A 16,788-nucleotide genomic window follows, 5' to 3' on the forward strand; every position below is an offset into this window, starting at 1 on the left:
GCCTGCCTGGCGGGGCAGCGGCTGAGCGGATCGGGCAGGGCCGCGGGGCGGGAGGGGCTCCGCCTGATCGCTGCCATACGGGAGCGGCGGGGAGCGCCCGAGAGGCTTCGCGGCCGGCCACGGCTCTGTCCCGCAGCCCCGGCTCGGCCGCCCCCCGCGACGGGACCTTCGCTCGCCGCCCGCGCCCCACCTCCCCACCCACTCCCCGCGGGACGTGAGGCTGCGGCTTCGCCCGGTGCCGGGGGTCCGCTGCCGCTCGGAGGCGGTCGGGGTCGGCCCGGCAACGGTACGCGGGGCGGCTGCGTGCGGGGTCATTGGGAAGCAGCCGTTCCTCGGAACTCCATCCTAATCAGAGGTGTTACCTCCTCCTCTCCCTAGTGTCTCTTGACATCATTTCATCCATCAGAGTTTCAGAGAAGGGAAGAAAAAAAAAAAAAAAAAAAAAAAAGCAGAACCCACCCAGTCAGCGCGCAGCCCACGCCGCCCCTCAGCGCTGCTGCGGCCGCGGGGAAGGGCCGGAGCGGGGCAGGGATGCGGGAGGGGCGCGGGGCGGCGCGGGGCGCAGACGAAGGGGCGCGGAGCGGGGCCCGGAGCGCCCCCGGCGCGGGGGGGCAGCGGTAGAGCCCCGCGGAGCGAAGGAAGGGCCCCGCGGCACCGCCGCCGCCCGGCGCTGTCCCATGGGATGTCCGCTGCCCCCCGCGAGTGCCCCGATGCGGAGCGCCGCGCCCCCGCCATGGCCTCGCTCTTCGGGATCTGGTGGTGGTCTCTTCCCCTCGTATTGCTGTGGGCGACCCCACGAGTCGCCTCCTCGTGGTGGTAAGTGCGGGCGGCCCCGTGTGCTCGCGGGGAAGGAGCGGTCGGGCTCAGCGCACCGGGAGCAGCCCACGCGTGGACCCGGGTGGGACGGGACGGGACCAGCAGCGCAGCACTGGGCGCGAACCGAGCGGCGGATCCCGGTCGGGATCCGGCACCGAGCGCGTCCCCGCCGCTGAGACCGCCCGTGGCCGCACCGTGTCCGTACGGGCTCTGCTGCTGGGGAAGGCTTTTGTGGTGCCGCTGAAATGTCACTCTTGGAAGTCGCGCCTTATAGATTTCGCGATCGTTCGACATAATGAAAATCCGTGGAAAGGACGTTTTCCTGTGTTAGGTCCCTTCAGGAGACACCTATTGCGGTTTGGGTTTGATAAAAGACACTTTCGGAGCATTTCAGGGCTTAATCGGGAACATCTGGGTGCAGATGATGTAATTTAATTTCTGGCCGGGCGGTTCTTTAAGTCTGAACTCTTGAAGTTATTGAACAAAACACAGCCCGGGAGGTTTTTAAAGGTTTTCTCCACAAAAAGTGGGTGCGGAGCCGAAGTCGGAGTCGAGGGGAGCAGAGCGAAGCAGCCTTTCCCAAACGCGGCCCCTTCCCAAACACGACCCCTCCCGGCACTTTGCCCCGCGGTCCCTTCCGCATCCCTTCCCCATCCCTCCCCGCGCCCCTCCCGATGTCCCCGTGCACGCAGGGCTCCGGCCGGGTGCTCCCGTCGCTGCCCCTCCCGTTGCCTCCCGCAGGTACATGGGGGCCGTGGGCTCGTCGCGGGTGATGTGCGACAACGTGCCGGGGCTGGTGAGCCGGCAGCGGCAGCTGTGCCGGCGGCACCCCGAGGCCATGCTGTCCATCGGGCGCGGAGTGGCCGCCTGGACGGCCGAGTGCCAGCACCAGTTCCGGCGGCACCGCTGGGACTGCAGCGCCCTGGAGCGGGGGCAGCGCCTGCTCGGCCGCGTCCTGCAGCGCAGTGAGTGCGGGCGGGGACGGGGAGAGGGCGGTGGGTGCAGGGGCTCGGCATGGCTGAGGAGGGGGCCTGGGCGGGTGGCACAGGTGAAGCATCCAGGTGCTGCCGTGACATAAGTGCTCAGCATTATTCCGTGGCTGTTCTATCAGCTCTAAGGATGAAAGTGCCCAATTTCCCCCAGTGTGAAATTGTAGATAGCGCCATGGACTCTTTGGATTCACACTGTGATAACGGTGTGATAAGGGACAGGCGTGGCTCACTGATACCAGCCCCAACTACTATGGGAGAAGCTGCTGCTCACTCCTTTCGTGTGAAACTCAGGACTTCTTGGAGTCTGAAGATAGCCCCTTACTATAGAGTTGTATCAACACAACCCAACTCCGTGCTGTAAATTACTACATCTTTAAGTAAACTTAAGCAATTATTGCCTTGGAATATGCACTGAGGAGTAGGCATAGTCTAGAAAAACAGCTGGTCTTTGGTGTAACGAATTAACATCGTTAGTGGGAAGGAACTGTGCCTGGGCTGTGATGTATGGAAGTCACTGTCCTGGCTTGCCAGAGCGTCACATGGCCGGTGCTGCCGGTCGCACCAAGCACACCTGGATCAGTGAAGGCCGCCAGGTTCACCGCTTTCTCATTTTCAGGAAAAAAAGCACCAAAGATTTCTCACTACTCCCTTTGAAATTAGCAAGATTAAATGCCTCTGAAGAGGAAAAGCTGGCTTGAGAAGTTAGTTGCAGTATTTTGCAGCGCAGATGCTATTCCCGTGTCTCTGTGTAGTGATTTCCCAAATAGTCTCCGACCCAGCACTTTATGTATTTCTTTTAGCTGATGGAACGTGGCAGAAATGCCAGCTGCCCTCTCCCTGCATCTCCATAGAGCAACTGAGCCATGGAAGGATGGTCACCCATGTCAGGAACAAACTCCAACCCACATCGGGGTTGTACCAGGGAGGGATCCAGCCCTGAGACATGGCCAGTTCTGACTGCAAGGCACACGCCTCTGTGTGGCTCCAGCCCATTTAACCTGTCGCTCAGCACACAGGCTGGGCTATTGAACTAGGCCAGCTGCTCACACTGAGCACCACAGCCATGTCTAAGGCCTGCTTCTTATTGCAGGCAGCCGGGAGTCTGCGTTCGTCCACGCCATCTCCTCTGCTGGCGTTGTGTTTGCCATCACAAGGGCGTGCAGCCAGGGAGAGCTGAAGTCCTGCTCCTGTGACCCCGAGAAGAAGGGCTCTGCCAAGGACAGCAAGGGCCGCTTTGACTGGGGCGGCTGCAGCGACAACATCGACTATGGCGTTAAGTTCGCCAGGGCCTTCGTGGATGCCAAGGAGAGGAAAGGGAAGGACGCCAGGGCGCTGATGAACCTCCACAACAACCGCGCAGGAAGGAAGGTGGGTGTCATGGCTGTGCTCGTGGGGTGCGGTGGGGCCGGCTCTCACAGCAACCTCAGGTCAGGAAAAGCAGGGGAGAGTGGGAGGGCAAGGCGCCATTTGATCTGCCCTGAAGGCTGGGGTGGCAGGGCTCCCAGCACGCCATGTGCTACTGCTTGTCAGTGCCCCTCTGGGTCCATCCAGCAATTCTTTGTGTAGGAGCTGAGCGCAGGTACAGCCCTTGCAGGGTCAGGTGGATGGAGGTTTTGTTTTGAGTCTCATCCTTATGCATGGAGGAGTTCTACTACTTTTGGTTAATGAAAAGTAAAAATTCTTACAGGAGGCTGAAGATTCAGGCTGGGCTATTAGAGAGCAAATTCAAAATAGTGTTGGAGAAAAACTAGTACCGGCCATTCCTCTGCGTGTATGGTAAACTGAAACAGAACGAGCAGAGAGAAAATGCAATGACTTCACTTTTTAGAAAACAGAAGTCACATTGCATTTAATTCCAAAAGACATTGGCCTCGACAAGAAAAACGCATCTCTATATACTGCATACAAATCCCACTGTTCAATGTCCACGGGAAGTTTTCAGCTGGCTGTTGCAGGTAGCAGGAGTGGCTGCAGGCACATTGGCTGTTGCTGGTGCAAGAGCTGCAGAATGCATGCTCTGATATCTGAGGGTAGTGGCAATAAGTTGTGAGAGTAGTGCACGTGATTGGAGTGTACTTTTTCATTATTCAGAATGTGCTCAAAATTCACTACACTCTTGCCATCCAAAATAACACGGGAAGATATTTCATAGAGCTTCACCAACCACTTCTGGCATGAAGAGACTTCTTCTTGTCTTCTGATTTCCTTAGCACATATTCAGCAGCATATTCATTGCTCATATCCTCACCTTTTTTTTTTGATTTATTTTGTTTTTTTTGTATTAAAAAGTTCCCTTAACATATTGTGGAATTGTTTCATATTAAGTAGCTTTATTAGAAAGAAAAGATCCAATTTTCATTAATTAATTGTACTGAAAGCAGATGGTTTTCCTAATAGTTTTTTGTCCTCCAACATCTCTATTTCATCTGTTTTCTAGCAGCAGATGTAACTAATGTGTAATGCTATCAGTGTGATAGGCACAGTTATGGTATGCCTAGTGGGGAACAAAGAAAGTTAATACAGCTGTCTGTGTGGCAAAAGAGGCTGCCATCTACAACACAAGGAAACACTTCATAGGTGTAATTTGGCTCCATGCTGTGAAGTGCTTTCTGGAATATTTGGGTATCTTTGTAAGTTTAAAAACACTGACATGCAAAATGGTAGGATACTATTGGCAAGCAGGTAGGCTTTTTGTTTGTTAAATATTACCTGCACATTCCCTTATCCTTTAGGGCCTTCTCCACAGGAAGCAGTGCTGCTCCGTACAGCAGTGCAGGTTCAATTTGCAGCCCCTCACTGCCTCAGCTGCTCCCAGGTTGCACACACAGGCGGGGTCCATGCCCTCAAACTCTTCTCACCCCCAGCTCTGAGCCCATGTCCATAGATTCCTCTTATAAAGGAGACTGCCTGGATCTTACTAGTTCGGAAATACACTGAGAAGTATTCACAGTAATCTCATAGGAATCAGAAAACAGCATATTGCTTTGCTGTGTATCAGTACAGGGACACCACCAACAATGTTGAATCTTGATGTGCTTCTTCAGGTGTTGTCGGCCTGGGTCCACCAGGTTCCTTTAAAAACAGCTCCTCAGATGCTTAAAACCAAGCACACACTTAAGCCCCTGTCTGAGCAGAATCCCAGTCCTACTTGTTCTTTGAAGCAGTCACCCAGATTAGAAAGAAAATTAAGCATACTTCGCCTGTGTGACACATCCTCACCTTATTACCAGGCGCCTGAATGGAGAGCGCTGCTCTGCTGCACCCCAGTCTTTGATCTTGTGCCTCTTCTGTCTGTTATCTTCCTCCCATGATGCTGTTCCTCATACAAACTCTAATATGTTCATGAAATATGAACCCTTAAGGCATAACAGATCAGATATTTTTATCTTCAGAATTAGAGTAAATTATTTATTGTTTATGAACCTGTTTTTCCCTAACATCTTGCAGATAGCTTCTAGGTCTGAGATGAAGTTGAAAAGACATTAATGCTTCCCAGACGTTAAATTAATGATGGTGATCTCTCCGGTGCGAACTAATCAAGGCCTCACTCTGTAATGTTTGTTTGTAAGATTTTACAAATGCCATTTTTAAATTGTGTGCCCCAGCCCAGGTATGATGCTTTGGAGTCTCTGCAAAATCATTTAACATGAAATGCTTATTAATTCCCCGGCAGTGTTTGAAACACTGCCTACTTTTGTGTAGGAATCTAGACACCATGCCTAAGAGCAATTTGAGGAAGTTAGACAGTTCTATTAGATTATTCACAGTAAATTTAAACCTGATTGCATTAAAATGTTCACTAACAACATAGCAGTAAAAATGTCACAGTATTCTCAGTTCTTTTATTTATATACAATAAAAATATTCATAGCCAGGAGCAGCTCCATGAAGCCCAAGCAGGGACATGCAGTCTGGCAGTGTTTCAGCTTGAGCCATGGTGACATGGAGCACCTTCACCTATTGCTGCTGAGCAACTGTGTCCCTTACCCAATTTATTTCCCATTGCTGGAACTGTATCTGGCACTATTGTGTGCTCTAGGTCTTTGGGATGACCAGCAGGAGGGGGGAGGCAAGGAAACCTCGGAAGATGGTGCGGTTGAGAGAAACGAGCAGATCGGACCAGCCCTGTCGGATGACTTGGTGCTACCAGTGGGTGTCACTACAGACCGTGGTTTCAAGGCCCACTGCAAGCCTGGCATGGCAGGATCAATGGAAAGGGTTTGAGAAGCTTCGATTACAGTTTGTTTTACCTGTGTATATTTTGCTGCGTTTCTAAACAGGCCGTGAAGCGTTTTTTGAAACAGGAGTGCAAATGTCACGGTGTGAGTGGATCATGCACTCTAAGGACCTGTTGGCTGGCCATGGCAGACTTTAGGAAAACAGGAGATTATCTGTGGAAGAAATACAATGGAGCGATTCAGGTGGTCATGAATCAAGATGGCACGGGTTTCACTGTGGCTAATAAGAGATTTAAGAAGCCAACTAAGAATGACCTGGTATACTTTGAAAGCTCTCCAGACTACTGTATCAGGGACAGGGATGTAGGTAAGCCTCTATCATTACACATGAATGGTTTTATTTCAGACCTTTGTGCTTTACAGGTAAAAAAATATCATTTTTATTGAAGTGTATATATATAAATCCAAGCATACAACCAGCAGGAAACAGGAAGAAAGATGTGCTGGAAGAACGGCTCTGTACAAGATCCATAGCTCCTCAATGTCACCAGATGTGTGATAGCCAGTTGTTCTGATGTCATTCAGCAGTTTCTTCCAGGTGCTGAGGAGCCCTGGAGGCTCTGCAGGGCAAAGGTTGTCCTTAGGACAAGTTGGAGCTGTGCTCTGGAGGCAGGCCCACACCACATAGCCTCCAGAGCCACCCCGTGTCTCTGCAGCAGAGTCAAGTCCTGTGGCATCCCCATGGTGCTGCCTTCACTTAACACCACTTCTTTTCCATGTTGTTATGCTGCTGCTGTACACTCTGAAGAGTTGGGTGGCCTTTACTTGCTCTTTCCCCACAACTCATTGCTGCAGACACTCCTCTCCTGCAGGCAGGCTGCCAGCAGCTCTGTGCACCGCTTGCACCAGCCTGTGTTGTGGCACAGGTTGCTGAGGGTGTGAGGTGGCTGAAGGGGTGCAATTCGGTGGGGCACAGCATGCTGCACCAGGTCTCACTGTGGTTATTTCTTTCTGTGAGCCGGCATTGGCTCAGTCTATAGCAGCTATCACATTTTCTGTAGAGTCATACCAGCCCCAGTGGGAAGAGGTGGAGTTGCAGGGCTGCTGTTAGCACCAAAGTGTTCTGCTTTCGGAGATTTCTGTGGACACCCTTAGCAATGTTACGGGGTTTGAGGCACTACTGAGCAGTGCTAATCGTGCCAACAGCTCCTGACCAGTGTGCAGCATTTCCTGATGTGGCAATTTACAATGAGCAACTGAAAAACAGAAATGTGGAGAAGAGAGCCAGACTGAGTAATGTATGAAAGATGCTGTGGAACTGATGAATATGTTGTATAACGTACCAGAGTGCACCCGCTATGACACATCCATAGGAGTCTCTGGATAGCAAAGCAGCTTAGTTCTTTTTGGCATTGCTGTGTATTTACAATCCAAGTTTACTTGGAATAAACATTGCAAAACAACTGTACTTAAATAAGAACAATATGTGAAATCCTTCTCATGTACTATTGACTTCAGCAAACCCGGAATTTCATCCAGTATGCTTATGTTGTGCACTGATCCTGGTTAGTTAAGTAGTCAACATAACTTTAAAAGTTATTTATGGTTTTTGCAGATGGTGCTTATTACCTGCCCAAGAACGTGCTGTTCCTTGGGTAGTGACCAGTACCATAAGGTCTAATAGTTCAATCTAAGTGAATAAATGGGCGTGTTGTGGCACTGTGCACAGACTAGGACTTACTGAACTTTCTGCAGAATAGGTTTGAAATTTGTATTTGATATTCATTGCTTAGAGCTGCTTGTTTCATTGTGAAGTGTGTGATTTCTTTCCCCCTAGACAGAGAGCCAGTGCACAACCCAATTCTATGTCAGGAAGCCATGTAACAGCCCTTTGCAGCAAGCCTAATCCGGTGCAGCCAGCTGCTGGTGGAGGATGCTGGGCGTGTGTTGCAGCGCTTCTCCCTGCTCCCCACCCGGAGCCTGGCATACGCTCCCGCTCCTCCCCAGATAACACTCCTGATGAGGCGTTTCTGTGCCGTGCAGCAGCCTGAAGATACGGCTGTTGGGAAGAGTGCGGTTTTGGAAAGCTGCAATAAGCCTTCAGTGGGAACAGGAACAGTGCTGTGGGATTGCCTGCTACTCTCGTGGAGCGAGGAAAGATAAACACAAGCTGATCCGAGTTCAGCAGAGATAACATCAGCAGCTGAGCAGCATTTTTTCTTGATTAGTTTTATTTTGCCCTGTTGAGCACTCCAGAGCATTAGCCTGCTAGATGATTGGAGGTTAAATGAAATGAGACTATGGAAGTCTGAGTTTGGAAATATGCGGGCAGCACCTCAGTGTCAGCTAAGTACAATACCACGGTTCTTTGTTATGCCCTTGAATACAGTTCTGCCTCTGGGGAATTCCAGCAGTGTAATGCTTCAGAAAAGCTGTGCACCTAGAGACTGATTAGAACTGGGGCTGGGGGAAGGATTCCCATAGCACGTTTTGTGAAGCATCACAACTCAACAGCTTCACAAACTGTGAAATGACAGAGCCAGTATTCTCTGTGGCTTGGGTGTGTTAATGCATAAACCCCAGTATATGAAAGGTGCTCTGGAGTTGTATCATCAATGATCCTTCCAAAAATCCCCATGTCTTACCTCCTCCTGTTGGAGCTTGCAGCTTTGGCTGTTTGCTGGTGGCAGGCAGCCATTGAGGGTGCTGTCACTGCATACACCCCACAGTCTGTCTGGGGGAGGCACTGGAACATATATACATGATTCACCCCTACAGAGGGAAAAACGTTGAGTTATTATTTCTTTCCTAGAAGGAGAAGAAGAGTCATTGCTTTCAGAAGGGAGATAATTTGTGGAAACCACAAATAGCAGCTCACTTAATAGCAAGAGAGTGTAATAAGCCAACCACCTCTATCTAGCGTTAAGATTTCAAGGCTTTTAGAAAAGGACCAAAGGAAGATTTGTAGAATTGTTCTGAATCCACTTGATTCTGGCTGTGTGGAAGCCAGAACAATTTTTGCCCATCTATATATTTTTTAATCATAATTCACTAGAAGCAGAGGTTGGACATCCCAGAGGGCTTTTGAAGACCTTACGGTGAACTTTCATATTTTGACATACTTTGCATGGGCTTCCTTTATATTAACAAAAACTGCTAGCTGCCAAACTCAATATAAGCATCCCCTGTACAGAGAGGATAATGCTGTAAAAGGAAATAGAGGGAAGGTTACACCGATGGCAGTCCGGGTGCAGCTTTGTACTGGCTTTCCTCAAATGCGTAGCTTCACCTCAGAAGGCTCTAAAGCCTTCTTTGTCTGCTTGTAAGCTTCTGGTAAAAACATTTCAATTTTTAAAATGTTGCTTTTTAACCATACATGCAGGATAGGATGATTGAAAATTGAAGCAAGTTTATCACATTTTGACCAGAATGGTGAAAAAATAAAGAATGCTTTGGGAATAAATGTGTGAGCAGCCATATGATAGACATCATCGATTTACTGGCAGATCCTTTAGTGGGGGCTGTTGTTTGTGGAGTCTGTTAAAGCCATGTAATGTATTCCTGTAAAAAAAATAGTTGAGATCCAAGTTACTTGACCTCTCCCAGTTAGATGTGATGGCAGGATTGCACTGGTGAGCAGGGGTTGACTTTTTGCAGATGTTTTGGTAGCACCAAGGTGTTGGCTGTGTTAAGGTGGTGCTGGGGTGAAGGGACAGGTCGTGTCCGTGTGCAGGTGGTCTCAGGCAGCCCTCAGGACCTGCTGAAAACCCATGTGAGATGTACCTTAGGCTGCTCTGGGTTACACACAGGTTTCTCCTGACACCATCTGGTCACGTTTTGGTGCTATCAAAGCCAGCATTGCTGCCTCTGCTTGCACATGGGGAGACTGGTGACAATGTTATGTGTCTCCAGCAAGCAGCTGTGTCTGAGGACTCCTTCACAGGGTTACTTTCCTGTCATTTTTTTCCCTTATTGCTCCACATAAGCCATCTGCTGTATTTCTGAGAGGAATAAAGAAGGCCAAGTTTGAAGCGAAAGAGAAACATGAAATTAAATTGTGGCCTGGAAAGTATTGGCACTGGGCAAGATGTGTTAGCACTTCAAGTATGTAACCCGTGGAGGGAAACCAATGCTGATCTGTGTTAGACACTTTTCGCTAAGGTTAGCCCTACGCAGTCAGTCCCTGTGTGACTACTTGGCCTCCATCTCCCAATTTACGCACTGAGAACATATGAGGCAAGGTCCCAACCCGTGGGGCTGATGCTGAGCTCGCAATGATTTCAGTCAGAGCAAGGGCCAGCCCTGAGGGCTGGGGAGATGCCAGCAAACTTGGAATCCTCCCGAGGGACTGAGGAGATGCCAGCAAACTTGGGATCCTCCTGGGCCTGAGGGACCAGGACAGCTGGCAGTGGCTGCAGAGAGAGAAGTCGGCCATGTGCGCACTGTCAGCTTATTCTGAATGAGCTGATTTTTGTCAACACATTTCTGTCTCTCCATTGCTGGTCTGCTCAATCCCAGCTCTCTCAGAGATGGCTGTTTTCTGCCCACTCCCTCAGGCCCTCTCACACTTGCCTTGTGTGTAGGTCCACCTGAATATTTCTTGATTTGAAAATTACCTTCAGAACTAATTTTCTGTGAATACATTTTTATTCTTTTAGGCAAGTGTTGAGTAATGAAGTTCATTGCTTGAAGCCATATTTTTAAATAGAAATAGAAGGGAAAATCTCGCATTATAGAGAAATAATGTCACTGTCGTTCTTTAGGAATGAGAGAAAAAGATAGTTCTCAACTTTCCACATTTGCTCAAGAAAATGACTGCAAAGCAGGAAGAAAGGAAGGGCTTGATGGGCAGGCCATAGAGCTGGCAGTGCTCAGAGCTGTGGGTATGTTGGCGTGTACAACGTTGTGTGTTGGCATGGCAATTCTGAAACTCAAATCAAAACAAAGATGTTGCGCTAAAACTTTCTGCAAGTCAGAACAATTTCCTGCCTCTCACATGGTTCAGAGGTGCACGGTAGGTAGCAGGGTGAGACTACAAAATTCTACCTTCTTTTGTTTAGTTTCCTCTACTGTCCTCTTCACCTGAGTGCCTGAGCACCTCCAGAGGTACAGTGATGTGTGTGACTGCTGTCAGCTATTGCTCATTTTCTGCCTCGTGAGGGGAATGTTTCTTCTGCGTTGTAGGTGAACTGAGTTTGGCAAGAGCAAGGCAAGCTAAATTTGCATGCTGAATATTGTCAGAGTGCTGAGATGTCTGTTTCCAGAGGGGGAGCCCAGCGTGAGATGTGTGTGCCCTGGTTTCCCCAATGAGGTTGGTGCCCAACAACTGTCCTTGAGCTCAGGCAGAGCCACAGGAATGCTGAAGAAGCTCTCTGAACGTCTCAGAAATGTTAGTTGTGCTCAGGAGCTAAGCTTCTGTGTGCACTATTTTGTCTTTTGCCACATTCTGTGGATAATCTAGGTCCTCCCTAATGGCACAGTAGATGTTTGTTTTGTATTGTGGGTGACATCAGATGATACTGACTTTTGACTATCTTAGGGAAGATTCCCCATTAGGGAATAAAATCATTTTCTTGTTGAAGTCAGTACAAAACTCCCGTTGAAATCAGTGGGAGTTTCCCATTCAGATTCTCTTTGGCTGCTGTGCAGTTTCCCCAGACATCTGGAAACCAGAACTTCTGGGCTGGGAAATAACCTGTGTCTTGGCTGAGGAATGCTGCTCACCTTCCCGGGAAGGCTCCCACACCTCATCACAGCGTTCATATTGCATCACCTGACCTTATGCAGAGGTTGACGTGAGGCCTTCCTCCCATAGCAGAACACCAGGCAGTTTGAATCTAATCCAAATCATAGTTATTATGGATTGTTGTCCTCTATATGCCACATCACACAGCCTGGGCATTCCAGGACTTTGTTACTGGGCCCCATCAGCGTAGTACAACCACATGTGTGGGTGGCTGGGAGGCAGAAGCATGGGAGAATTCAAATCAAATTTCTAATGCAAACACCAATCATACTTGTCAAGAGCTTGGCCTTTGTGACTTTATTTTGTCCGAGTGGAGATTGAGGGACAAGGCCCTACAAACACACTTCTTCAATTAAAGGTGTTCTGCTCTGTCTGGGATGTGATAGATGATTCCAGGGGCTGGCTTGGGCACAGCCGTTCCAACTGTTCATGGATCAAGTTGGTAGTCTGAAAGTAGGATTGGTTGGTTTCTGCCACCGGCTTCCTATGTGACCACGAGAAAGGTCGCACAGCTCTGTGTCCTTGTGGGTCCTTGCCTGTGCCCAAATCAGTGGTGCCAGGGCCTCTATGTGCAGAGCAATCCCTGAAAACAGGACCTGGGAAAGTAAGGGTTGGGACTGGTGCTACCTTGCCCTCCCTTAGGTTCCCCACTTGCAATCCAGGCCCCTGTATAGACGGAGGGGATGGGACACCAGGAGCTGCTGCTGTTTCTCAGTGTAGAACATAACTGGTGCAGCCTGTGACTGGTTTCCACATCAACGCTATTTGTTTGCTCAAACAGAAAGGGCTTCAGCTCTGCCCAGCAGCTGCCTCCCTGTGAGCTCCCCAGTCTAGGCAGAGCTGGGCAGGCTGGGACAGGGCTGAGCTGGGGATGGCAGAGCTCAGCCAGGCAGAGCAGCATGACCCGGAGACAGGGCACATGATCCTGCTTTCAGCCTCCTCCACCCTGAGGTGGCACTTCAGCTCAGGGCTGGCCAAAGCAGCATGCTGGAGGAGGGTCTTGGGCTGGGTGAGCAGCTGGAACAACAGTTGAAGCCTGTCCTGATTAGGTATAAAAAGAGTAAAATTTCTGATAACATGGCTAAAAGCAAAATCTCCCACACTATGCTCATCATGCATTGGTCAGGTGGGAATTGGCAGAAGAGAAGGTGGCTTCATTCACAGGTGTGAGATCACTTGCTGCCTGAGTGCTGGGGTGATGAGACATGGGATCTGATGTCTGCCTGGTGCTGGGGAGGTTGGGAGGCAGGGAGACCTTGTGGACAGTGCATGCTGCTGTGTGCTGAAGTGCTTCATACAGTAGTGGTAGGACATAATTCCAAGTACACCGTGGGGAGAAGCAATAGAAAATAGGAATTAATGCAGCTTGATTTTATAATAATTAAAAATTATGGCTTGGGCTTTTATTAATTAAGATTTATTTGCTGTCCCACTTCACACGGATTTGAATTACTGTACGCATGCGTTTTATTCCTTAGAAAGGTGGAATTTTTGTGTACACCTGAGAAATAACATACTAGTAACAAAACTGAGCAGATATGCTTTGTAGAATGTTCCCAGTTAATTTAGTGATCATACTCACTGTGTAGGGGATTTCATTTTGGCCAAGAACAGACAAAAAGAGCTATTATCTGGTCTAAAGGCAATGCTGGAGCAATGTTCATCTTAAGGCTGCATCAGAAATTCACTGGAATATTAATAGCTAAGAAATTAGGTAGGCAGAGAGGTTTTCAGATGGAAAACGGTCTGCCAAGAGCTGTGGCATAGATCCTGTAGTGTTCTCTGGAATAAGTTATCATCAGCTGAACACCAACTCCTGTGTGGCACAGCAGCCTCCAGGCAGGAATGCCTTGAGGAGGTAACTGCAGCCATTTTGTGCCACTTGGGTGTGAGCAGAGGTGTCCCAGCCCTGGGGATGTGCAGAGAGCAGCAGGCCGTCTCCCTGTCCTCCTCCTGCCCACAGCAGATCAGTTCTTTCTAATGCAGGGACTGTGAACTGCAGCTGTGGTAGAAGGTGTTCTGGGTGCTGTGGTTCTGCAGACTTTAATGCCAGCAGCAAGGTCACAGCCACCAGCTATAGCAGTTTGGGGCCCAGCAGCCTTGCCCTGCCCACCCTGTGCTGCTCTGTGTGCCCGCCCAGTGGCTGCAGAATGGAGTGCTGTGCTGCACAGCCGTGGGGCTGAATGCAGGGCTGTGGCATTCTTGGGGTCAGGCAGAGCCCTGCAGCATTTGGTCACTTGTACTCCTCCTTTCCAAGGCTCATTTCCAGAAATCAGATTGCCCAAAATATGAGGCCAGTTTTGCCTTACAAGCATTTCTCATTTGACAAATAATCCACAGCAATGTGATGCTGGAGGACCGAATGCATAGCAGATTGTGTCTCCTTATTTTCATGCTGTCTGTCCTTCCTGGAACCCACCCTGCCTTTTCACGTGGCCGCTGCCTTTCCCCTGCAGGCTCTCCAGGAACGGCTGGCCGGGTGTGCAACCAGACCTCCCGCGGCATGGACAGCTGTGAGGTGATGTGCTGCGGCCGTGGCTACGACACGTTGCGTGTCAGCAGGATGACCAAATGCGAGTGCAAGTTCCACTGGTGCTGCGCGGTGCGCTGCCAGGACTGCCTGGAGGAGGTGGACATCCACACATGCAAGGCGCCCAAGGCTGCGGGCTGGGCCTCCCGGACATGACGTGTGGTGCAGGTCTGCGCAGGGAATGCTTCCGAGGCCTTTGCTACATTTACGCCAGTTTTGTCTTTCATTACACAGAAGCTGCCCACTGATCATGCCGAATTTGCAGCATTCACTGCACGGTTCAGCAGGACCATGCTGTTGCACAATTTGTGTGGACCGACAGCTGTGCTGGAAGGAGCTGCCACCACTGGGCCTCCCATCCGACACAGACCCCCATCTCCTCACCGGAAGCTCTTGCTGCCACCACAAGCACGGTGGGGCCCCAGGATGAGGCCTATCCTACCGGGCCTCCCGCTGCCATGGCTGTGGCTTCCTCCAGAGGACCTGCTTGTCTGGACGCTCAGCCTGTGAGGCTGCGGGGCTGGGCACTGGTCAGGGGCCCCACCATGGAAAGCTCTGAGGCCAGGATGATTCCACGGCTCTGCTGGAGTTGAATTTGTCCATCTACCCAACACGGAGCTGTGTGTGCGCTGCGGGGCCCTCTGGGGCATGAGCTGTGCTGGGCAGAGACTGGCCCATAGCAAAAAGGAGAGAACAGGAAATGCATTCAACTGCAACAGTCTCATCTGCTATAAAAGAGTGAAAGCAAATGCCTTTGGTATAAATTTGTGACAGTTTGCCTTGAGAGCTTGTTAAAGGTCATTAATATTAACCACTGATCTGAAGGATCAAAGAAAATAGCTTTGTTTCTGAGCCCAATGACGTCTGGAAACAGGATGCTCAACTACGCAGGGATAGGGTTTCCTATTTGTCATTTACATAATAAACAGGAAAACATGCAGAAAGCTGGTGGAGAAGGCAATGCCTTATCTTAATAATTGGGTTTTGTTCTATAGAGTCTATCAGCTCTCACGTTGTTTTAAATTTAATAAACCTATTCAGTGTGCTTAAACTGATACAGTTCAGGTGCAGTGAGGCTTGCTCCAAATCCACACTACACAAACCCACAGCTGATGAGGAGCACGCTGGCCTTTGATGGTGGCAGTGGCAGACTGCCTGGGCCCATGTCCTGCCTGGCTCAGCACAGAAAGCTGAGCGACAACAGTGGCTGCAGGTGACGAGGCCTTGGGACCGTGGCCTCGCTGGAGAGATGCTGGGGGCTGTTGTGGACGGAGATTGTGACTCTGGGTACAAACCGAGCGCTGCTGAGAACAGCCCATGCATACATGTGTGCAGTGGGATACACGTACCCCAGGGTACATCTAAGGTCAGTGGTTATGATATTGGCCTCATTGCTGAAAACTCTGGTTGTAGGTTGGACAAGCAAAATTTCACACCTGATTTTATTTAGAGGTCAGCCCTAAGGAGAACTTTCATTCAGATTTCACTGTGAAATTGAATCTGCATGGAGTTTGTAGTCTGAGCAAAGCCTTACACTTAAAGAACCTAGAAGCAGTACAGTATTATTTGTGTGTGCCACGTGTTTGGAAAGATTCAGGGATCTTCTGAGTGATGTACAAATTCAGCAGGTAATAATGCTGGAAGTATTTTGATATTCTGGAAAAAAGGGCGCCTCAGTTCTGCGAGGGAACTTGTCCTGGGAAGTCAAATAAAAGAGGATGAGATCAGCCTCACCTGCTTCTTAATTTCATCCTTTGGTTCACAGGATCGTTAGGCTAGAAAGGACCTCTAAGAGCATTTGATCCAACCATCCACCTACAACAACAGCAGGAGAATGCACCTGAGTTCTGCAGCCCCATGTAAAGTGTTTCGGGATCATTGTATTAAAGGTGCCAGAAATTTTATTCTGGCAGAAGAAATACTGGGAAGCCTGGAGCAAGACTGACACCTTACTGGGAAATGTGGCTTAGATACACATCTTGTTACTTAAGCCCTTATTTCACCTATACAAGAAATGATGTAGAAATTATAGAATCATAGAATGGTTCGGGTTGGAAGGGGCCTTTAAGATCATCTAGTTCCAACCCTCTGCTATAGGCCGGAACACCTGCCCCTAGACGAGTTTGCTCAGAGCCCCCTCCAGCCTGGCCTTGAATGTCTCCAGGGAGGGGGCAAATAATGCATGAATAATGTAATGATGAATTTGCAGATAGAATGACCTCTAAAAACACATTTTCTGACTGCTTTGGGGCTTTTAATTTGCTTTCATCTTAGAGGGTTTTTAAAAGTTCTTGGAAACTGCACTTCCTGAATGCTCGGCACTATGGCTGCTGTCACTGTGTGGGCTGCTCACTCTCATCAGCACTTCTTCTGCCTCTTCCACAAAGAAAGCACTCCTGGGAGCTTCTGCCATTTCAGATTGGCCAGAAGTCAGAGTGCTCCTCTCTGCACTAAGGCAGAGGCTTCCATCTGTCAGCAGAAGCGCAGGCTGCACCTCTGATCTGAGCTGTGCTGAGCTCCCCAGCA

The 16,788-nt window shown here is 49.7% G+C and overlaps 1 protein-coding gene across 1 annotated transcript; it reads left to right on the forward strand.

Moving 5' to 3' along the window:
* The first annotated feature begins 682 nt into the window (after positions 1 to 682).
* WNT2 (Wnt family member 2) lies at positions 683 to 15,957 on the forward strand. The gene is made up of 5 exons (XM_042872616.1): positions 683 to 816; positions 1,558 to 1,781; positions 2,899 to 3,176; positions 6,089 to 6,353; positions 14,189 to 15,957. The coding sequence occupies exons 1-5, from the start codon at positions 683 to 685 to the stop codon at positions 14,416 to 14,418; spliced, it is 1,131 nt and encodes a 376-aa protein (XP_042728550.1). The 3' UTR covers positions 14,419 to 15,957.
* The last annotated feature ends 831 nt before the right edge of the window (positions 15,958 to 16,788 follow it).

The sequence above is a fragment of the Lagopus leucura genome, unplaced genomic scaffold (assembly GCF_019238085.1).
Source record: "Lagopus leucura isolate 7727_CA_CO unplaced genomic scaffold, USGS_WTPT01 Super-Scaffold_100008, whole genome shotgun sequence".
Classification (NCBI taxonomy): domain Eukaryota; kingdom Metazoa; phylum Chordata; class Aves; order Galliformes; family Phasianidae; genus Lagopus; species Lagopus leucura.

Coding starts and splice junctions, on each gene's coding strand:
- WNT2 (XM_042872616.1), top strand. CDS start 683: ATGTCCGCTGCCCCCCGCGAGTGCCCCGATGCGGAGCGCCGCGCCCCC. Junction 1,782..2,898: donor CGGCCGCGTCCTGCAGCGCA/GTGAGTGCGGGC, acceptor TTCTTATTGCAG/GCAGCCGGGAGTCTGCGTTC. Junction 6,354..14,188: donor TATCAGGGACAGGGATGTAG/GTAAGCCTCTAT, acceptor TTTCCCCTGCAG/GCTCTCCAGGAACGGCTGGC.